General features: G+C 42.8%; 2 protein-coding genes and 1 long non-coding RNA gene across 4 annotated transcripts in view; 1 reads left to right on the forward strand and 2 right to left on the reverse strand.

Annotated features, from left to right (window-relative positions):
• ASB2 (ankyrin repeat and SOCS box containing 2) overlaps positions 1-18,132 on the forward strand; it is a 30,180-nt gene extending 12,048 nt beyond the window's left edge. For both annotated transcript variants that reach the window (XM_068682884.1, XM_068682885.1), the window contains 5 exons: positions 1,614-1,859; positions 4,241-4,412; positions 9,204-9,765; positions 13,042-13,195; positions 13,947-18,132. In XM_068682884.1, coding sequence (XP_068538985.1) covers positions 1,614-1,859; positions 4,241-4,412; positions 9,204-9,765; positions 13,042-13,195; positions 13,947-14,083 — 1,271 coding nt within the window. In that variant the 3' untranslated portion in view covers positions 14,084-18,132. The remainder of the gene's footprint in view (positions 1-1,613; positions 1,860-4,240; positions 4,413-9,203; positions 9,766-13,041; positions 13,196-13,946) is intronic.
• On the reverse strand, positions 5,813-9,204 carry LOC137856957 (uncharacterized). Its single transcript, XR_011096901.1, has 2 exons — positions 7,376-9,204; positions 5,813-7,250 (listed from the first exon to the last, which is right to left on the reverse strand). It is a non-coding gene; the product is annotated as an uncharacterized lncRNA (long non-coding RNA).
• A 1,785-nt stretch (positions 18,133-19,917) lies between the features above and the next one.
• FAM181A (family with sequence similarity 181 member A) lies at positions 19,918-21,760 on the reverse strand. The gene has a single exon (XM_068682886.1). The coding sequence runs from the start codon at positions 21,383-21,385 to the stop codon at positions 20,516-20,518; it is 870 nt and encodes a 289-aa protein (XP_068538987.1). The 5' UTR covers positions 21,386-21,760; the 3' UTR covers positions 19,918-20,515.
• Positions 21,761-22,929: the final 1,169 nt, after the last annotated feature.

Here is a 22,929-nt window from a genome sequence, read left to right on the forward strand (position 1 = left end):
AGACAGGGCCAGGCCAGGCTGTGTGCTACAGGAGATGTATAAAGTTATAAAGAATTCAGTGAAGCAGATAAAGTGTTTAACATGGACATACTACATTGCTGCTGGTCAGAGAGAATGCTTTCTTCAGCAGAACAACATCTGATTTATGATATCACAAGGATTCAGAGGACATGAACTCTCACACCTTTGTGTCCATCCCCTTTGACTGACTGTTTCTGCCATAACTATTTTTAGTGCTGTAAGACATTAAATAGCAGATATTACTGCTTTCAACAGCAACCTTGTCTCCAGCTTTGGATGCCTGGCACTAGACCTGTTTAGTTAAAAATGCCTTAGTTGTAAAATTCTGGCTTACAGTCTGTCAAAGGAAAGCTGTTCTACTCTGGCTGTTCTACTGTGTGTTAAACACACAGCAACAGTGGTAGTAGCAGGTAGCAGTGTTAGTAGTAATAGTAGCAATAATAATAATGTGAATGCACCCTTTAACCAGAGAAAAACTATTATTCAGAATATACAAGTCTTTATGCAAAACCTTCTGGTCCATCCTCTAATAGAAAGAGTCACAAATTTGAAAGGCAAATTAACCATCCCTTGTGTGTTAACAAATTTAATTCTGCAGAGCTACCATGCATAGGTGATTATAATAATGTCTATTCAGATCGTTACTTTCAGTACATGTGAGCGACACCTGTGTATGGAAGAGAAATCCATGTCCATGTCCCAAGGGAAGAATCAAAACCAAAAAAGGACCACTGTGAGAAAAAGGAACTATTATATAAAACAAAACAAACACAAAAACACAATTATTATAGAATGTGCTGGCCTACCTCTCTGCACATTGTAGAACAAACGCTACAGGGGGGTTGTAAAAGTTTTTGATTATTCTAGGTGCTTTTAGTTTTGGGTGCCACAGTCAAAGTGTATAAGAAGGATCAGAAGCCTCATGATTTGGAATTCAAGAAGCAATGTGACAAACTGATGGTATAAAAAACAGTAGAATACTATTAATTACCAAGAAAACACCATTAGCTTGGGATGGTCCTGAGTTGTGAATTGTTGCAGGCTGAGAGAGTGCTACTGACTCACTCTGTTATTATTTTCTAAGGATCTTTTTCTGGCCACTCTTGTTTGTTTGTTTTTTTTGTTTGTTTTGTTTTGTTTTCATTTTTTTGTCTATATAGAACTCTATTTGTAGCTCAGGACAATAAGATCTAGAGGCATTTTGCTCAGAATTTGCAAATACAGCATTCAGGTCATGTGATTTCTATGATTTGTTCATTCTTCATAAATTATCTCTCATCCCTTGTCCCTTCCCTGTATCACTGTGATGTCCAGCTGGTACAGATGTGCTGGGCCAGACCCTCCTTAGAACTAGGCTTGGCACAAGTTCTGCACATAGCACAGCCTCCCCCAGCTCCGACTGAAGATTGGCTTCACTGCCACATCCCTTCCAAGCCCCAGACAGTGTCATCTGGCAGCAGCCTTAGCCATCATATTGAATGAGATGGTCTTATTCAATATGGCCAAGTTGTGTGCTACATGACGTGGATACCCACAACACTTAATATATTTTCAAAAGCTTGTACTGATCACTTTTCTTTCCTTCAAAACAGCCTGTGAGCGCAAGAATGCAGAGGCCGCCAGACTTCTGGTACAGTACAATGCCGATACCAATCACCGTTGCAATCGAGGATGGACTGCTCTCCATGAGGCTGTCTCCCGAAACGACCTGGAGATTATTGATATCCTGGTGAAAGGCGGTGCCAAGATTGAGTCTGCAAACTCCTATGGAATCACTTCTTTATTTGTGGCAGCTGAGAGTGGGCAGTTGGAAGCTCTGAGATACCTAGCAAAGTGTGGTGAGTAGAGTTGCGCCCTTGACACACCATTACTCCTTTCATCCTTGATATTTCAAAGTTCCCATTACTTTTCCCTGGCTCAGCTTTTCTATCTCCAGACAAAGACTAGCCTGTAGAGCTGCTGAACCCCTGTTGCTCCAGATGGCTGGATTTTGTAGGGTCTTTCAGAGAGCACGGTCTAAACAAATGCACTTTAGCATGCATTCGAGGTCACCTACTTCAGGAGTTAATATGATGCTCTCTAATTGCTTGACAGCTTTCAAAACCTGTATTGCTGTGCATATGTAGCTTAAATCCAATCCATCACAGAAGAAAACTGTAGGTGGTAAGAGATGGCAGAAGTTGAATATTAGCCAGCCCCATCTGCTCATGAACATGTACACTGATGGGCAAGGTTATCTCTCCTCCACTAACGAATCCTGCTGGAAATAGATAGAGTACTATTGTATAGTTAATGGATTTACACCTAGAAGCAGACAGTCTCCCTCATGTTTATGAGTTCAAACATATAAACAGCATGAATTTTATTCTAGTTTACACAAAATCTAACTTCTACTGCTCCAGACGTGTAAAACAGCTTTACAATAAGCACAGACTTTACTACCATTCTGAAGAATATTTTATTATTGCTGTGGACTACTACCTTCGATGTAGGTAAGAATTAGGTCCTGCACTTGTGAAATGAGAGTTAAACAGCAATGAAGATAAGAAAAACTTCTAAATCAGAACCGCTAAGAAATATATGAGAGTGAGGGAGAAAAAAAAAAAAAAGTGTTCTGTTGTCCAGCTAACATTGTCAAGTCAGTTTTATATGACCATTTAGTCCATCAGACTGCCTACAATTTTAGAAACTAAGCTGGAATGTGATTTATGTTTCAACTTTGATAGATATTATGAGTTTCTTAAAGTTCAATTTTGAGAAAAATACACAAGAGAAAATCCAATAAAACTGTCCAGTTGTTTCAAGCCCTCAAAAGCTCCTCTGAGAATACCAGAAATGATATCACTGCATTGTTTACAATGAGCAATGTTCATCATAAAAAAGGTTTCTTTTTCATTTCTTTTTCATTAAGAACGTAGTCCTGTGTTATGTTTTGTCACTGCAATTCTCCTGATGTTTCCAGCTACAACATCTTCAAAGGGCCAAACACAACACAGATGTTTCATTTTGGGGTGAGAGCATAGGGAAATGTTCTCTTTGGCAGGGATTTTTCATGATCAAACGGGAGACTGATTGACTCCTTTATTGGAGTTTAGAAGCAAAACTCCAGCGAACTGTCATTCCCATTTAGGATGCACATAGAGCAGCCTTTCCCGGGACAGCATGGTAGAGTATATTGCAGTCAAAACTCAGTCTGCCAGGCCTTAAATATCGAGCACAGAAAAAAAAAGGAAGATTCCAAACTATTTGTGGCCAAATAGTACCAGGAACTGGTTTATTCTTGCTTGTTGTTTATTAAGACAAGCACCCACTAGAGTTCATGAAAAAGTGCCCCAAATACTCTAGTAGCTCATCAATAATATTTATCTTTTCTTAGGTAAAATTCACCATTTGGGGCCTAAGTTGAAGCCTCATAAAATGGAAAGATAAAGCTTTAGGTGCTAAGTTTTTAAATGAAATATTCATTAACTAAGACTTGCCCAAATGAAAGCTGATTAGAATTCTTGTTCATAACTATGTAGATGTCTTTATAAAATCCTGTTTTAAACTGTATATATACGAAAATTGAAATATATTATAAATAGTATAAATGTACATACATATATAACTACATAAATATATAGATTATAAGCAAATTAAAAATAAAATAAATATATAAATCATAAATACATAATCATAGAATAATTTACTTTAGAGAGCTACTATTGAGGTAATTTAGTCCACACTTCTGCTCAGGAATATTATATATGCATAGTGTAAATATCTAAGTACTAATGGAGTTATTGTGTCCAAAGACAAGGCCATGTTAAATAAAGAACAAGCATATTTTAAAGCATTGTCTTTGAGATACAGCTGAATGGAGCCTCCATTCATAACTGGGATCTCATGTTTGACACCCACTGTGTGTTTTATCCTGAGAATATCTCCGCTTTCCTAGAGTGCATTGTCACTTTATCACTTTACTTTTCCCAGCAGTCTCTGAGTAAGAGTATGATTCCCTGTTTAAACTCTCCCTCATAAAATTCACATCATAGTAAAAGCCAGTGGAGATCTATAACTGTATCACATTGTCATTTTGCTGTGGTAAGATTTCATTCACATCCTCCTTCTGCACATGGTGTAGCTCCAGTGTCATGGAGATTTGTGTGTTCATTTAAAGTATGTTGCTGTCCATCTTATTTTAACCTTCTGGTGCTACAAAGATGTTCTTCCTTCCTAGGTGCTGATATAAACACTCAAGCCAGTGATAATGCCTCTGCTCTTTATGAAGCTTGTAAAAATGGACATGTACCTATTGTGGAGTTTCTTTTGTCCCAAGGAGCTGATGCTAACAGAGCCAATAAGGATGGCCTGTTACCTCTTCACATAGCAGCCAAAAAAGGGATTTGCGAGTAAGTTTTAGTTAATTTCATAATTTCATCTTTTAGATAAAAATACAAGTCCTTATGAAAAGGAGAACATAATGTTCCAGATCCAATTCTGAGCACTGCAAGCAAGGGAGCTGCCGCTTTCAGAGCTTAGGCTGGAAATCATAAACTGAACAGAGTGTGTTTTCCGGATGGGGTTGTGTGAGCAAGGATGTGAGGTGAAAGGTCCCTTTAGCTTTGACAAGATATCACCTATTACAGCTAAATAACCCCATGCATCTTGAGAGTGGATTAAAATGAGCCCCACAAAATATGCTTGAGAAAGAATAAAAAAGCATCTGTCTAGTGGGTTAGTACTCAATAGCTATCACAACATAGCCTAGTCTGCAATCATTTTCCTACATAAATAAGCCCGTAGTAATTTTTTCTCCACAAGCATAACATGCTGCATTCATCTCTGGTGTGTTCAGGTTTTATTAGCCGTAATTCAGCTGCTGACAGCAGGAAGTGGTTAAGTGAATCTTTAGGGCATTAGTGAGGCTGTTGCTAGACTATGGTGTCCAGTTCTGGTATCCTGCCTTTTAGAAGGCTTTCAGGAAATTGGAAAAGCTTCAGAAAAGAAGTACAAGGATCACCCAAGGTCTGGAAAACATGCTTGTTAGTGAGTGATTAAACACTCTTTCATGGAACAGACAAATTCATAAAAAGATACTTTTTTCTTTTTTTTTAATTAAATGTCTTTGGGATAGAACTGATTATATTCTGTAAACACTGAGAAAAGTACCTAATGGAAAAAACAATCTGGAATTGAGTAGATTTACCAGTCCTCTGAAGTAGTTTTTTCTAATGGGAGAACACGGTCCTGCCTGAAATAAATGACAGCAGTTTAGGAGATGTTGTCTAGGGGTGGGATTGTTGTGCTGTCATGTAAGTAGTGCTTCCCTATCTCTTTCAACACCCAATAGGAACTGGCATTGCAACCTGCTTATGAGTCTGAATTCCTGAGCATTTCCTTCTGATCCCAGGGTGAGCTCTAGCTAACATCCCTGGTTGCAGTGACAGACCCCTTTGGTGACTTGAGTGGACTCTTCTGACTATAGCAATTTCTGTCAAAATCCTTTAAGCAGTGATTAAAAGAGGGAGTACATCCAGCTACAAAGGCTGTTTCTAGATAGTAAAGCTAACTTTGCAGACTGCTATAGCAGATTCTTATGTATTTCACAATGTCTTTTCACTTCACAATGAAAACTTCTGACAGCACTACACCTCCCCACAGTATCTTTTCTCTTAGCATTTTGTCCCATTTGGGAATCCCAATTACACTTCTCAAATCACTTTTGTAGACCTGAGGATATTTATTTTGTGCAATTGCAGTAGGTCTGCTTCTTTGTGGAAGCTGTATTCAGAGGGCAGCCCAGTGTGAATTTACGTAATTGGTTTATATGCTTCTAGCATGTACATAAATATCTTGCATAGACTAATACAGGCACAATTCAACATTTTCTCCGGGGTTTGACTTACAAAGACAGTTTCTTGAAAACAAATGCATTTTAGATGAGAAATGTGCCAGAGACAAAAACCAGGTCCAGTCGCTCACTTTCAAAAAAGTTAATCCACCAGTACAGTAAATTGATCTGAATCCAATCTGTATAGAGAGTCCAGACCAGCTTTCTTAATCTATTCTTCCTCTCAGTAGATCCACACCACAATCTGAAAACAAATTTACATGGAAAGTCTGCAACCTGAGTCCATCCATATATTATGAAATAAAGGGCCTAATTCAGAGGTCATGTCTATCCTTGCTAACACTGAGCAGCATAAATGAGACCAGAATTCAGCTCAAACTCTGTGTTTGTTCACTTGCAAAAGTCTGAGCACAAATTTTTGTGCACAACTGCCCAACTGCTGCAAACAGAACTGCAAGAGGATGAAAAAAAGAAAAAGGTCTCTTATAAATATTTATCTAAATGACAAAGCTTTAGCCCGATTTGCTGATTGTTCTTAATTCCTTTGGTATTCAGTAAAATAACACCCTTCATGGCGACCTCTCTTTGTTGTATTCCTGCAGATTTAATACGTAATTCTGCAGGAATTCCACGCTTCAACTTTTTGCCAGAGCACGAAGGCTCCCTACCATCAAAAAGCAAAGAATGTAGTCTCAGGGCTCAACTGTCAACTCTTGTAGCTTCGTGTTTGTTTATTTTAAATGACACCTTGTCAATACTGACATGAAATTCATAAGGGTCATCTCATCAGCTGTAGGACAATCAAAAGCAGTCATTTAACCCATTCCCCTTTGGAACCAAGGAGCTGAGAAGCGTTTGTGAAGAGTGGGCAGATTTATTAAGTGCAAGTCAATAATCTCTTGTCACGCTCAGGGTAAGGATGCTTTCTGCCTCTGCCCTATAATTTCTAGTAAATGGAGATCCCAAAAGCAGGTGTCAGGGATAAGGGGGAAACTCAGAGCTATTTCAAAACTGCGTAAGAAGCTCAGCCTTGTGACAGACACAAGCTGTGGCATGGCTTGTCCAGCTTTGGCTGCCTTCACTTGAGCTCTATTCTCCTTCCCACCAGACAGGAAAGACTGCAGTGGTAGACACCACATTACTGAACCAACTCGCTTTGAAGGAAAAAGAAACAAACAGGTACTAGATACAGAACTAGACTGATAAAATACGATGATTCCAGACTTTCCTTTTTGTTCTCCCAGCAAAGGTACAGGCGTTGTACTGAGGTCTGTGGCACTGCAGCATTTGGATATAAAGCCTCAGTGTGGCACCCCTATGGTGAGACTCAGGTTCTTGCAGACAGAAATGAGGCAGGTTAGAACTCAGATGTGAAGAGCTGGTTGAAGGACATATTCTGGAGGGAAAGAGCAAAATAGACCCTTAAATCTTCAAAAGAGTTGATCATGAGATGACTAATTCTGGCACTTGGCATGGTGTCCTCACAGTGCTTTGTGCCCTTTCTGCTATTAGGGCTCTTACAGAAAACATTTGCTAATGGTGGAAAGTTGCCAGCTCACTGACATCCAATCCTCCTGCTCCCCAGTGAGCATCACAGTGCTGGAATGAGTGAGGATGCTGGAAGAAAAAAAAAAAAAAAAAATGAAGTGCTTCACTTCCCAAGATATTTACATAATTTAAAACAACAACACAACTTTGTTTTAAAATTAAGATGCATAAGTAACTTGGAGACATCAACTGTCCACCATGTAAATAGGAACATAATCCTGTAAAGTGTTATGCATCTTCAACTCTTCTTTCAGCTCCTGGGAGCACTGGAGGCTCAGTCTTTCACAGGATCATTCAATGCATCACAAGCAAAGTTTTTTCCTGAGACTAGGGCTTATATTTTACTTAGTTCGATATGTAAATATACATTTGAGGGCCTAGTGTTGGAACCAGCCGTTGAAGCCCAGCTGAAGATGTGCCATATTTTAAAGGAGAGAGGCACTACTCATCAGGAAACTGAGCTCTGCATGTTTGTTAGAAGAGCTGTTGAATGCCAGGTAGAGTCATCTGCATGAGAGGAAGAGGAGGAGGTGCTTAACTTTCTGGCTGCCACAAGTCCCTTTTTTAGATGTCCCTGTCTCTGCAGGCATCCCATAGGGAGCATGGGCACCTCCTGGCACAGTAGGCAGACTCAGGTTGGATGGTCCATACTCTCTTCCTAGATCTATCTTAGGGTGACTGTCTGTATTTACAGAATCAGGATAGCACCTTAGCTAAAACACACAACTTTATGAGCAGGAAATGGGGGTTTAACCCATGGGTCTGGTTATGTAGCTCCAGTGACACCTGTGGAGACATAAAATGCTAATGGGTTTGCAATGGCAGGGGCCTTGTACATCATATATTTGAAAATCTGATTACGTAATGAGAGCAGCCTGATTTATGTTGCAGTGCTAAAGGCTGCATCACACTTTCCAATAGCAATCCCTGCTTACTGGGGTTCAGGACTTGGCTGTACATTTTTTCTCCCTGGGCTAAAAGCATGGCAACCAGCCTAGAAAATATTTATGTTTCTTTTTCTCCCCTTTCCTAATTATCTTTTTGGCTCCCCATGATCTGGGATGGATGTTGATAGCCCCATGGATTCGCCACAGCCAAAAGCTGCACAGTGAGGTCCTCCAGGACGGGGCTTAATCAAGGGTAATAACTGAACTGTAAAATCTGGCATGGAGGTCTGGAAACCAAATATATAGTTTATCCCAGCTCTGTCCCACAGAGGAAGGTTTGGTTTCATCCTTTTTCTGGTCTCAAGCCTCTTGCTGCAGCTGTGACCCATGAGGTTTTCCAACGTCTTGTGTGGGTGAGCACTCAGCAGCAGAGCAATCATGATGAAGGTGGGGACATACAACCCCTCTTTCAACAAGTCCAGCCTACTCCCTCAGGCAGTTCTTCTGGCTCCTACCCACAGTTAAGTGGTGGAGGTGCAGAACATATGTGAAAGCCCATCTGGGTGTCTGCCTTTTGGGTTGTGGTACAGGAATGAGTTACAGCGGGATAGGTGAGGAGGCAGCACATTGTCTCTTCCGTTGTAACTGCCCCTGTGGCTGTCAATACTTCACAGAAATTGGGTGATAATTTCAAAAAATTTGCTCCTCTCTGAAAGAGGAGTCACCTAACTCACATTTTCATGAAGGTAAGAACATAGGGAGATGAAGACAGGTTTCAAGTTCACACTCTGGTTTTGCTCTGAGTGAGTTGTTCCTGTGCCAGTTAGTAGGCTCTTAAGGTTACAACCACAAAGCGAGGATTTGCAGTAGATCCATTAGAGCTCACCACTGCTCACTGGCTCTCCATCCATCAGGATTGTCTCCATGCTGATCCCCGTGACCAGCCGTACCCGTGTCAAGCGCAGCGGCATTAGCCCCCTGCATTTAGCAGCCGAGCGCAACAACGATGACATCTTGGAAGAGCTGATTGATGCCGGCTATGAGGTGAACACCAGCCTCTCCACTGAACGCTCCTGCCTTTATGAGGACAGACGCACCACTCCCCTCTATTTTGCTGTTTTTAACAACAATATCTATGCCACAGAGCTCCTGCTGCAGGCTGGAGCCAACCCCAATGTTGACCTCATCAACCCCTTGCTCATCTCCATCCGCCACGGTTGCCTGAAGACCATGAAACTGCTTCTTGACCATGGAGCAAACATCAATGCCTATATTTCGAGCCATCCCACCACATTTCCAGCAACCATCATGTTTTCAATGAAGTACCTTTCTGTGTTGAAGTATCTCCTGGATCTGGGCTGTGATGCAGTTTCCTGTTTTCAGTGTCAGTATGGAAATTGCCCACACCCTGCATTAAATTACAGACGGGACAGACTTAATGATCCTCAGCTGTCCACAGAGCCAACTGTAATACAGGTAAGCACAGCTTAACCTACCTTTAACACTTCTGAGGACCTCTCTCACCTATACATCTTTATAACTCCATGTATTTCTTTTCCCACGTTTCCTGTGAGAGAAGTTGCCTTTAGTCCTACTTTACTTATGTAAAAATAAGGCTTAATAAGAGTATGTGAGAGCTCCAAGTCCATGTTCAATGAAGTGGGGAGAGCAGGGGGAAGGAGAGGGGAGATAGGCAGAATCTGCTGTTGCCCTAGCCTAAATTTCAGGTGAATTATAGGCATCTTGACAGCTTTTGCTGTCAGATCCACAATACTCTTTTCCTCTGGACCTGAGGTGCCAGGAGTGAAGCATGTTTTCTTGACAGGTAGTGTCAAATGGGCAATAGAGACATGCCTGTATTTCTCACCCTGTAACACCTGTTTTATCTAATAGAGAATTTAAATTCGTGGTTAAATTAAAAATGTATAGTCCTTCACTTTATGAGGGTAAACTAGTGAAAGTAAACTGGAAAAGCAGCCAGGAAGAGGGTGTATAAATCACTACATCAGCTACATGATTGCACATTATATTCAGTTTTCAAACAAGATTAGGAGTTTTAGATCCATGACTCCATATCTTCAAAGCCACCTACAGGTTTTAGATGACCATGTCTTACGCGTGTATCTCTGCAGTCCTTTCCAAATATCAGCCACCATTTCCATTGAGCTGGAATTGGATTCTCAGTCCCCATAATCTCAGATTTCACTTTTTTTTTGGTGTGTTATCTTTTCCTGTTGATTCCTTCCGAAATATCTCAAGGAAAATCTGACACTCCAGTCCAAATTTACTATCCTTCAACATAAGACACTACGAAAACTATCAGAACGGCAGTTCTCTTTCTCTTTTGCAAAGCATTAGGGAAGCAATAAGTCAACTCCTGTATAGATTAAGTATACTTTTGTGTGATTTAGAAGATAGTGTCACTTAGGCCAAAGAAATGATCACCAATAAACCGAATCATCTCTGAGTCTTGAACCATGATAAGGTAGGACAAGAGTGAAAGAAGGCTGGAGTTCCAAGGCGAAGAGAGCGGATTTGTCTGTACCCCCTGTGATATCCTGTCCACACAAAAATTGGTCTGTTTTTACTTAATTAAATGTGGTATTTCCTTCTGGATGTCACCTAACACAGGTTAAAAATAACCTGTAATGAAATATTGTGTCACACACAAACAGAGCCGTCACCTCAAAAGTCAGACCACATGAGGCAGAAGAAGCAAAAGCTGTGTAAAATCATATCTGTGCCTAGAGAGAGATTGGTGAGGGACGAATGCACACGGAGCAGAAAAAAAGTGATGCCTTCCCTCCAGTATTAATTTAAAATTGCTTCTTAGTGCTAGATTTCTGGCTAATAAAAGTAAGGCTTGTCTGGTCTAGCTTTGTGACGTGGCTCTGATATGGTTTGTAATCTGAAATACAGAACGTCACATGAAACTGTAGCTTTTCTACACAAAAGATGTGCATTTCTTATTTTCCTGTGTGGAATTACATAACTAAAATAAATCTGAATTAGTCTTTACACAGTAAAGACTATGAGCTATTGGAGGTGGATTTGAAAAATACCATGCTATAAATCATTATTGCTTCTACTGAATTAGTGTTTCCTGGAGAAAGTGAGTGCAGAAAAATGCATGCTGTCTCAGTCCCCATTTCCCGAATTGCAGTGTCAAAACCAGGGACGTGGGGAGTGAAGCATCCTTCTGCCGCGAGAGGGCATTCGGGGGCCTGCCAAGACTTCAGGCAAAGTATGTTCCGAGTCCAGAGTCACTCTGTCCCCGAGACAATTCCTCTGCCTGTAGTTGCAGTTTTGCATTATTTTGCTTCAGTTTGCTCTGCTTGCTTTCTTGTAACATGTTTTGGAACATTTTTAATCTGGAAAACATTTTCATAGGATGAGCTCGTGAATAAGGAAGAGAGAAAAAGAGAGGCAGAGACAAGAGGAGAGCAATAAGATCTAGAGTTTTATTACTCTGAAATTGTGTCCTCATTTAAATTCTGTCAAAGTGGAGTTACTGCTTGGAGGTGTAGTGCAGAGCCCCAGTTTGCACGCTGTATGTGTAAGGGCATACACTGGAGAATGTCAGATATGCCAAACTGAATTTCCTATAAATAATTTGGTAGAAAACTCTGGGTTGCCCACTGGGAGCCTCCCAACATTACTATATTTAATTTTTCTGACAAACATTACATGGGGATGGTCAGAGAAACAAAGCCAGAAGAACAGTAAACACCTCTGAGGATGCTCTCACCTGGAATTAAATGACCTTATAATTCTCTACAGCTTTATTCTTCCTAGGTGTGCTAATATTTTATTTCCGAATAAGAATATCCACAGAAAATCTCAATGCATTCTGAGTTAGTGCCCATACGTGCACAATCAAAGGAGATCTAGTTACAGGAGCTTAAACTGAAAGAGGTTTAGGCTGGTGCATTTTCTTTCTCATCTGGGGTGGGCTTGGAAGGTGCAGACAATTTCAGTGACTAAGATGGATGGTGCTTAAGTCACCATTATTCAATAGTGTCCAGCTATGTGTCTGAGTTCTCATCCACACAGCATGATTTAGTTCATCTTAACTTATCTGACTGCTCATATGCAGATAAATCCACAGATATCTTCATCATATGCAGCACCCTAACAGAGATAGATGGAGCTGTCTGGTATAATACATGCATTTAAATCAAAGTGGGAAGGCAAGTAACTACTTTTTTGAAATGACACTGCTTAAAGTCAGCTCTGTGCTTCAGTATTTCCATAAGCAGCCCTCCATGCTAAAGCTCTGAGTACTCTGCAGCTTGCCCTGTGGGCAACAGATGCGAAGAAGAGAAAGGGACCCAACATGCTGGGTCACAGTGCCCTGAGTTGCACGCACCTTGCAGCAGCTCCCTTGTGTGCTAAGGGCAAAGCTCTGAGGGCTCTTCTTCCTACCCATTCCCCTGGTAGTAGAACTGTCAGACCCTGTAAACAATTCAGCATCCTTTCTGTGCTCCAGAGATAGGACTCCAGCAGGGTTTTGTGTCCTCCTGTAGCTGCAAAGAGAGGATTCTGTCCTCAGTTGGGAAAAAAAAAAAAAAATTAAAAAAAAAAAATTAAAAAAAAGTATTAGTAGAAATTTTCCCATGGTAAACTGGAAATAGCCTTCACAGCTGGTAGAAATTTGGGACCAAACAAGTAGCTGGGATTGTTGCTGTTGTCATAGCTTCTGAGGGCGTATTCATCTCTCACTGACTGTAGTGAATCTCTTTTTTCTTGAAGTTTTGTGACATGGTGTCTACTCCAGAGATGAGTCGCTGGGCTGGGCCAATTATTGATGTTCTCCTGGATTATGTGGGTAACGTGCAGCTCTGTTCCCGTCTCAAGGAGCATATAGACAGCTACGAGGACTGGGCTGTCATTAAAGAAAAAGCAGGTATGGTCACTCAGAAGAGAATCCACCATTGGATTCAAAATGTCAGTCACCATCTCCTCTTAGAGTTTTCATTCTTCCTGTTGAAAAGTCCTGTAGGTTTTTAACCTGATCTCTGCAGGACCAGACAGTCAGTATCCATCCCTTAAACTCAGAAGAATTTCCCTACTGAGACTGATTTACATTTTGGACCAGTCATGAAGCACTAGAAATTGCTGGGTTGCAATTGACTCTGATGTTAAATCCATCAGCTTTGGATCTGACCCACTGGAAAAAAGCCTTTGCAGTGCAGGAAGGCTTATTTAGCTTCACCTGGGATGCAGGCAGATCAGGGTAAGGGGCCAGCATGACCATCTCCAGAGCAGGCCAGAAAGCACCAGTGGCTCTCCTCAAATAGTCTTTCTCACAGGATCCAAAGTCTTTCCTAGTCATTACCAGAATTAGTTGTCCAGCACCAAGCTAAACTGGGAAGGTTTTGCATTTATTTTCAGTGGAGAGGAGGAGTACTGTGAAGCAGCTTGCTTAAGTCCTCCCAGAAAGCCCACTGCTAGGCTGAGATGGGATACAGCACCCATCCTCCAGCCCTGCTTCCTTTCCTACACCATGAATGAGCAGCCACTGATGCCAGACACATTATCCCTCCATTACATAAGTCCCATTTTTCCTCCTCCCATTCTCCTCTTGCCACTGTCCCAGCTGTCCCTCTCAAGTTCAAACCTGCTCTGCTCATGTTTCTGACCTGCCTCTCTTTCAGAGCCCCCACGGCCCCTTGCCCATCTTTGCCGTGTCAAGGTACGAAGCCTGATCGGAAGAAACCGCATTAAACTTATTGACACCTTGCCTCTCCCACACAGACTGATTCGATACCTACAGCACGACTACACGCAGTGACCTCAGGCATAGCAGACACGCAGCGGCTTCCTGGCACGGCACCTGACACCATCAGCATGGTAAGGGTGCACGCCACGCGCAGTGGAGAGGAATTGCTGCTGGCTTGGTCAAGTGCACTCCAATGATTAATCTAAAATCTAAAAGAAATATGCTTCTGGAGCACAAGTAAGAAGAAAATGGAGGAGGCAGATAAACATTAGGTTTTGCAGGAGAAAACACGTGATTCACCTCAGAGCTTGGTCTGCAAAGAAAAAGAAATGAAAGGCAACTCTGAAAAATGAATAGTGCTGAAGCAAGTACCAGTGGGAGACTGAAAGGTACCCTGGGGTCTAGTGGAGCTTAGCATCCTTGCTGTGATCACAATTCAGAAGTTGTCAAGAGTCAACGTATTTGGGAAAACAATCACATTTCATTCACTGACTGAGATTTTTATTTTAGTTTCTACTCTATGTTTTGGATTTCTGCTCAGTGTGCTGATTGCTGATTCTCTGATAGTTTGACACCAGCTTGTTAACACTTTTATTTTTTTGGACCTTTCTTATTGAGTAGAGTACTTGATTTCCGAACATTCAAAGCTCAGAACTTTATGCTGATGCTGAGTCCTTTAATACTCAAGGGAAGGTTTATTTAAGAAGGATTTAAGAATTGTGTTTACACACAGCAAATACAGTTCATGTTGTATTACATTTACAATAAGAAGATGAAATTCTGCTTGAGAGAATTTTCTAGACTGGGGGGCTTGAAAGAAACTCTGAGCTCTTTTTTATTTTTTATTTTTCATTTCTGTAAATTAGAAGTAGCTGCACTGTAAACAGTAGCTTGAGTCTGTCATGAAGCTGATGTCAAAACAGAGCAAAGGCCTAGAGGAGCATCAACAGTGACAGAGAGAAAAGAGGGAAGGTGCATAGGGAAAGACAACACTGCAAAGCCAACTTTATCTGTTGTTCCACTGGAAGATCTCATACCTATGAAATCCAACCTCTCTTACCTCCTTGGACCTCTGTGGCTATAACAGTACCATCACTGGAAGAAAAGAGGGAGTATCTCGAAATGAGAAAATGCAGACTTTGAGATTTAAAAACACAAATGCACAAAATTAGGCATCTAAAACTTTATTCAGATTCTTAAACAATGCCAAGTTGCTTGTGCTAGGTGTAGTTCCACTGAAGCCAATGGGACAACATTTGGTGTCAGATATTACTGAGGCAGAATAAAAGTCCAAGGATTTAGCCCTGAATTTCCTGACTTTGGAAGTCTGAAGTATCTATTAGCTCCCTTTGAAACTGATTAAAGTTATTATCTCAGCTTCTTTGAAAATTAGGTCACCTATTTACAGCTCAGATGCACAACTGATTTATGGCAGCTTAACAAGTTGCCATCTATCAGCTGAACCACCATAATTGTCCGTGAAATTCTTTTATTGAAGTTTTTAACAAGTCACAATCCCGCACAGCTGGGGAGGCTGAGGAGCCCACGAAGGGTTATTGGCGGTGTCTGCAGCTCAGTTGACAGGTGTGCCTTGCTGAACCGCTGCAATTTGATGCATGCCTTGGTCCCACCCAGGCACCTAAGTAGAGATGAAAGAGCCTAAATTTGTAACCATGTCTTGGTGGATCTTATGTTAGAAGAATGCCCTTTATTACCTTAGGTAACAAAGGAGCTGTGCAGTAGGGTTTGTTTTGATTCCCCACCAGAAACCTGACAGATCTGTTCTTTGTTTGTTGGCCTGCGTGCCATGGAACCAGGTACAAATACAAGTAGGGAAAATGCATTGCACCAACTTTTCTTTGTGTGGAGTTTTACACTTTAACACAGGAGTAAAAGTGTGTTGCACAAATACAAGTCTGTCTGGGCACAGAAATCCAGATTCTGTGATGATTTTGATTGAAATGCATTCAGCACTCTTGGGATAGGATGTGAGTGAAAGCATAAATGGTTACAGCTAAGGGCACTCTGTCCATAGCTGTCCCCTTCCCAAATGCAAAAGCAGTTGAAAAACCAGTTTCAATTCACACTGAACTGTCACCTTCTTGAAAAGCTTTGGAAAGCCAGGTGAGATTCCTCCACTGCTGAAATTTCATTCAGTACCTTCCATTACCACCAGGACCTGAGCCCTTGTCCTGCAGCATGAGCCCACCCCTCCTACAGGAAGGAGTGAGGTCCCTGGAGGCACCATGCCATCTGCCCAGTACAGCCATCAAGAAGATGGAGCCTCCCAGTGACACCAGATAGGAGTTGGCCACCACTGCTGGCCGTACAGAGGACAGCTGGCTGAGCAGGCCACTGAAACCTCCCCCAGCCTTTGTGAGTCTGTCATCTTTAGAGCAGTATTGCCAGTGGAGGCCGTGTAATTGTAAGCAATAGTTCGAGAAATGGAAAGCCACCTGTGGAGGTCTTGCATCCCTCACCTTACAGGGCTGCGCAGTGAAGGTCTGGCTTTACTCATATTGATGTAAATCAGAATAGAAATCCTTGAAATTAAATGAGTGTAACAGAGCAGAATTGTAGGGGGTGAGAGACACACAACATGGCCTGGTGGAGACCATTTACTTAAGAATTTTTTTGGTGTGCAGTGATAACCCTGGAGATTTCTGGCTGGTAGAAGGGTTCAAAATGACCACCTGCATGCATAACTGCAGGAGGGCGTTAGCCATCCCAAACTGGGAATTTCCCCCCCAACCAGCACTGTTATGTATACAAAAATCTAACAAACTGCAATTTCTTTTTATGTCATCAGACAAACTGGGTTTGGGCAGAGCAGATACAGAAATTCCATTTCTTTTTTCAGTCAAAAGACCTTCACCTCTTTTGGGAGACTTATGTCCTGGTTGCTCACATCTGTCTGTCCTGAGCCACAGAGCCACTGGCCTGATGTGAACATACCAGAGCTGCAGGAAGGGCAAGGGCCCACACTACACAGAAGCAGGAGAGACAGGGATGTTAGAGGGGGAATCTAGGAATTAGGTTATTGCGTTGTTTCTGCTTGATCTTTACTGCGACCCTTCATACAGTCAGTTTACATTTATTTGCACTGAAATGGAGCCAGCTACCTCTCTTACACTCTGGTCACTGACACAATGTTTTATGTGTGATACTGAATCTGCACAAAAATGACTATCATTTACTGCATCTGTCCAGAAGTTGCTGTGAAAAGACAGATACCCAACATCCCAAGCAACCCAAGCTTTGTAAGCAGATCAGTCGTCCCAATACAGGGAAAAGTGGCTTGTTTATATGGAGCACAATAGAATCCTTCAGAGATGATGACTTTTTGTGAAATGTTGTAGGAGTATTTCATGACCAGGTTACTGTACTTTTTCTTACTGCAACATGTGCAATTCACTTTATGTTCTTGTGCACTTTTTTGATTTTTTATTTTGTATCAATGCTTTTTCATTTACCTCTCCCTTCCCATTATTTATGAAAGCTATTGTAGTTTCATCAGTTTAAATTTGCACTGCTGTAGTAAATAGCAGCTCTCAGTTGTTATGTTTCCATCTTTCAAACAAAGTACAAATTAAACAATCAGACTCTGAAGGGTTATCATCTGTTCTGAACAATAGTATTGAACAACCAAACACTAAAACAGACAGGAAAAGTCTGAATCAATCCAAGCTTGAACAATTAATAATTTTGATGGTAATCTCAGGGGTGAGAGAACAAAGTATTGCAAGAGAAGAGAGAGAGTTGTTATTCTTTGCAAACCTTTTGGAAAGTCTCACGCATCTCCATTCAGTGATTCTGAATATACTTAACAATTCTCTTCTGTTCATTTGTGTTTTACTTCACTGCTGCTCCAGTTCAGAGCCCCAGCAAGGGCCAGTTCCTGCTCTGGGCTGGGGAGAGAAGTTCCATGTCACGAAGGAATTTAAGGCTTTTAAAACATAACATCAGCCTGAATCTGAGGGTAAGTGTGTAAATGTAAGTGCATTGGCACTATAGAACCAGAATGGTCTGGTTCTATACTTTGACTTAAAATATGCTATACAGCTATATCAAAAATGTACAGCAACACACATTTAAATAAACAATTAAAAAAAAAAAAAAAAGGTATCTAAAAGGTAGAAACTTGTTTTTAACTCCTTTCATTTTCTGGATGTCTTCAGAAATGAAATTTCTGCAGAAGCTATCCACTTCACCAAGTATTTCAATGTTGATAGAAATCCATATTCTTGTGCAACATGCAACACTTTCAAATTTCTCCCCTGAAATCAAGCAGGAGCAGTTGCCCACAGCAATTTTTGCAATACCCGCTGCTCATTCCATGAGCTGCTCTGGTCACCCAGAGGGAAATCAAGAGTGATGCCAAGGAGGCTGCTCTGCATTGGCAACACTGAGAGAGAGCAGTTCAGCAGCAGGCTTCATCTGGATTACAACAGTGACACAGAGCTGTTTATGTGAGAAAGTGCTCCTATTTCCTTGTAAAAAATACCTTGCCTATGGCTCTGCAATTTTAGAGCCATAATTCTCCTCCCACTAAAGTAAATAGGGCTACTGTTTCTGATTTTTGTTGGAGTCACCTTATAGAGAGGGACAGTCTCCTCATGGATTTTTTTTCCCCAAAAGAGAAAACATAAAGACATAAGTATATTCATATCTTCACTTCTGGATCAAGAGCTAACCTGATGCCTTTATATCTTAGACCATCTCTTTACCACCTTGCACCTTACATGTAGTTGCATGTACGCGCTACCAAAGCCATTTTTTTCTCTGTGTCCTATAGGTGAGGCTTGATACATATGTGAAGTACTGGTAGCAGTGAGAAAGCAATGAAAACCATCTCTGCTTCTACTTTGGATCTGCTAGACCAGTACACTACAGCCATTGTTTCCATAAAAGTAAACATCACTGGGATAAACTGAGAGGTTTGGGAAAAGAACAAGCTACATTTGGCCTGAAAGTAGTTTATGTCCTAACTACAGTTGCAGCCTGGTTACATAACACCAAGCCCCATCACAAGATCCAAAATTAGACTCCATGGTGGCTTAAGATGATAATTATTTCATGACCAAAATTGGAAATTGCAACGAATGAATGAAATTTTCATGACTGCACTTGAAAGAAGCATAGCCTGTTTTTCTCTTCACGGAGATACCAAGAGTGATAGAGCGCTACGGTAGCCAGAGGCCAATGATATTGAGGCTACTTTTTGTTGAATCTTGGGAGAAGATCCCATTCACTCCATCGAGAGCAGGTTCAGGTCTGGGGAGGTCACAGATGTCCATTCTCTGTTATTTTTTCCCCCATAACGCACAGCTCATATCCTCAGTGATTTATTCCAGTGTAACTGAATAGCTATACATCTGCAGTATTAAAACTTTCAGATCTCATGTTCTGTGCCTTAGCAAAGAGCACAGAAAGGTTTAAGAAAAACTTAACTTAAAAAAAAAAAAAATCACCTATTAGCTTTTACAATGCCACTACACTAAAATAATTAAGAAAACACTTGGCAAATCATTTGTAGCCAGTGATTACATCTTAAAATCAGGCAAAATAAAAGATCTCTGCTAGATAGAAATGAATGCAGGCTATTCTATGCTCTTTTCTATCATATTTTATGTTTTTATATTCAACTAGTTAGACAATTTATCATTTTTTTTGGTTGGTGCAGAACAATTTCTGAAGCAGAAATTCATTCAGCTTTCATTTGCACTGGTTTAACACCAGCTAATTTCCCAGCCTCAGAAGAATTACATTTGATTTACATCACTCTGAATGGGCAGAGATTTCAGCCCTCGTGTCTAACCACCAGTTGCAAATTAAACCTGAGTCTACCCAGTGGGGCAAAAGTAAACACTACATTTGCAGAATCACTAGAATAAAATTACCTCCTTTCTTCCTTTATTTTTTTTTAATTCTCTCAGTATTTACACACAAGAAGAGCTTAAATCAATTCACAAACATGGTTTCTACATTAAATACTGTCCTTCCAGTCTCTTGCACGCAAAAGGAAGTGACCTGAATATCTTGACTTCTCCAGAATTACTTAAAAGTACAAAAACTGTTTCAAGCAGTTTAATTCATTTCATTTCGCTGCTGTGGCCACAGGGCAACCCCCGGAAGATGTTCCCACATGGAGGAGGTCTCCTAGGTGTTACAAGTGCAGGCTGTGAATGGCCCGGAGCCCCACTCGCCATGGCTCAAACAATGTGTTTCCACAAAAGAGGCCTGGTTTGCCCCACACGCCATGCCACTGGCTTCATAAGGCTTATTCCTGACTTGCACCCGTGTGGTGAGAGGAGAATGGAGGCCAAACTGTTCCTGATTCACTGCAGCCTGTGCAGGAGGACGACTGTGTGTTCGCCGCCATCTCTGGATGCAAACTCCTTTCCCACACTGCCAGCAGCTTGTGCCCACTGCCTAACCTGACACTTCAGCTCTCTCTGAAGGGCTGACGTGTCCAGCGTGACACCCAACAGCCTTTTTCCCCAGCTAAAGATACCCAAAAACATTGAAAATCGGTGGGGGGACAGCAGGCTTGGTGGGGATGGGTTTCAAAACCACGGGCCTGTAGAGTTTCTGCCCCGCGCCCTCCGCCTCCTTGCAGAAGGGCTGTGCCTCGGCCGGCAGTGTGGCCGCACTCTTCCTCCACAGCCCCAGCCCCGGGAAGGGAGATGGGGGCAGCGTCCCTGGGGGCTGGTACACAGCTGGCCCAGGGCATGGGAAGGGGCAGCAGGTCCAGGTGCCCACCCGGCCTGAGAGGACTCCAGCAGGGTCTTTCTCCCCTGCTTGCAGGGCAGGCTCAGGGGGGCTCTCGGGACCAGCAGTGTCCAGGCTCCTTTTGCTTTTCTTCCCCTCAAAGGGAGGAGTGTCTCTGGGGGCTGACAGCCCCTCAGGGCCCGGGGGGAAGCCCCTGGATGGCAGGCTCTGGGCCGGCCGTGGCTCTTCCCAGAAGGAGGCGGGGAGCTGTCGTTTCCTCATGGGCACCTGGTCGGGCCTGCCGGCCTCGGGGTTTTGCTCTGGCAAAGCCCTCTCCCCAGCCAGGCTATCAACTGCTTCAGCTGCCTGCAGCACCTTCTCAGCGGCAGCCCCGCTGTGGGGACCGGGGTCGGGCACCTCGGGCTGGCAGCCACAGGCCCTGTCCTCCACCCCCCGTCGTGGGCCGCACTCCGTCGGCTTGCCAGGATGGCACCGTGGGACCCGCGAGTACTTCTGAGAAAACCTCTTGAGCTGCTTCTGCAAGTATTTTCTGTGGTCCACTGACCGGCGGCAGGGAGCGGATTTATCCAGAGCTGCCTTGATGTCACTGGAGGCCAGGTTGACGAAGTTCAGCAGGGTTTTTACCTCGCTGTCCGATGCCATTTCACTGGACGTCGCGTGCAGAGTTTCCCATTAAAAGTTTATAATCCGTCCCGGGCAACCTGCGAGACACAGCGGGCAGGCTTGGAGTGCGACGCCTGCATTCAAAACACATCAAGAGAACTGAGGGAGGTTACAGGAAGCCATCAAACTTCTCAGCTATGCCCACGAGTTATCCATCAGGTCGCCTCCGAGCAGGCAAGCTGCCGGCAGAGCTGCCGCACACCCACAGCCCCTCAGCGCTGCCCAGGCACGGGGTCTGCTGGCTTAATCTTGTTAGGTGAGGCTTAGGTGGGGAAGAGAAGCCAGGACGGCTGCTCCAGCATCCCTGCAAGCAAGCGCAGACACTCACCCGGAGCACGGGAGCTTCTCCGGCGGTGCTGGCGGAGGAGAGCCCTTCTGCTAATCTCGTTAGGCAGGTTACACACCGCCACCCCGGCGGAGCAGAGGCAGCCCGTGTGTGGAGGCAGTTGAGCGAGCACTTGAGCAAGCTGAATGAATATCGACTCCACCGAGTTCGGGGCTCTCTCAGGCCAATCAGGAGCCACTTTGCCAAATACAAAGCATCCCAATCAGGCATCAGCCTCCCCTTCTCACATTCTTTGCCATCACAAATTGTTGCCATGGGGACAGCCACAGAAAGACAGCTAATAAATACAATCATTTCCCCGCGATTTCTACCATTCTCCCCTATCCTCTTCACCCCTACCAAGGCCTTTCTTTTTTAAAGGCACAATCCAAAGGGAAAGCGCTGATGATGAGTTAGGAAAGTTTAGGCACCCTTTTCTCTGCACTCCCCGAAGCTGTCTGGGGGCTGATACTGACCATGCTTCATTGGCACAGGACAATGTAATACGGGGGACCCGGCTAGCCTACTTTTAACCGTTCCCCATCAGAGACTTTTTTTTTTTTTCAGGGGAGGATGATGTCAGAAAAAGGTAGGAAAGGAACAAATCTCTAAAGAGATGTGCAGATATCCATGGAAAGGGAGCTTGAGCGCTCAAGAATCTTGTCTTTATGTTTGCCCCCTCAATTGAGTTACACAAAAGCTGAATTACCCATTCAAACTACCCGGACAAAAGGATGGAGTTGGATAGTACTCTTGCATCTGTAGTCAAACAGTTAGAGACTTAAATCGAGTCGTCATGATGGAGAAAGAGTTAGACAAAGCCCATAGAATTGCCATCAGCAAACATTTTCCTGTGTCATATTAGTGGGTCTCCATGACTCCCCCTGGCCTGGGGACAATAGCACAAGTTTGCACACTCGACTACTGTCACCCTGCCAACGCTGGCAAGGAGCAGAAACAGGACAATCCTTTAAGGGGAAAGCATGCCCGCTGCAGGGAAGGTAAGAAGAGAGGGAAGAAAAGGCGTGTGAAATGCTAATTGAGCTGCTTCCTTTACTGATCCAGAGTTATGCGAGCCCTCCGCCTTCTCGCAGGCTTGTCCATAAGGGGTGGCAATAACTTAATAGCACAGTAAAACTGGGAGCCAGAGGAAAAGGAGAGCAGAAGGGCTGCCCTTGGTGCATGCTGGCGGCACAGA

Source organism: Anas acuta, chromosome 5 (genome assembly GCF_963932015.1).
Source record: "Anas acuta chromosome 5, bAnaAcu1.1, whole genome shotgun sequence".
In the NCBI taxonomy this organism is placed as follows: Eukaryota; Metazoa; Chordata; class Aves; order Anseriformes; family Anatidae; genus Anas; species Anas acuta.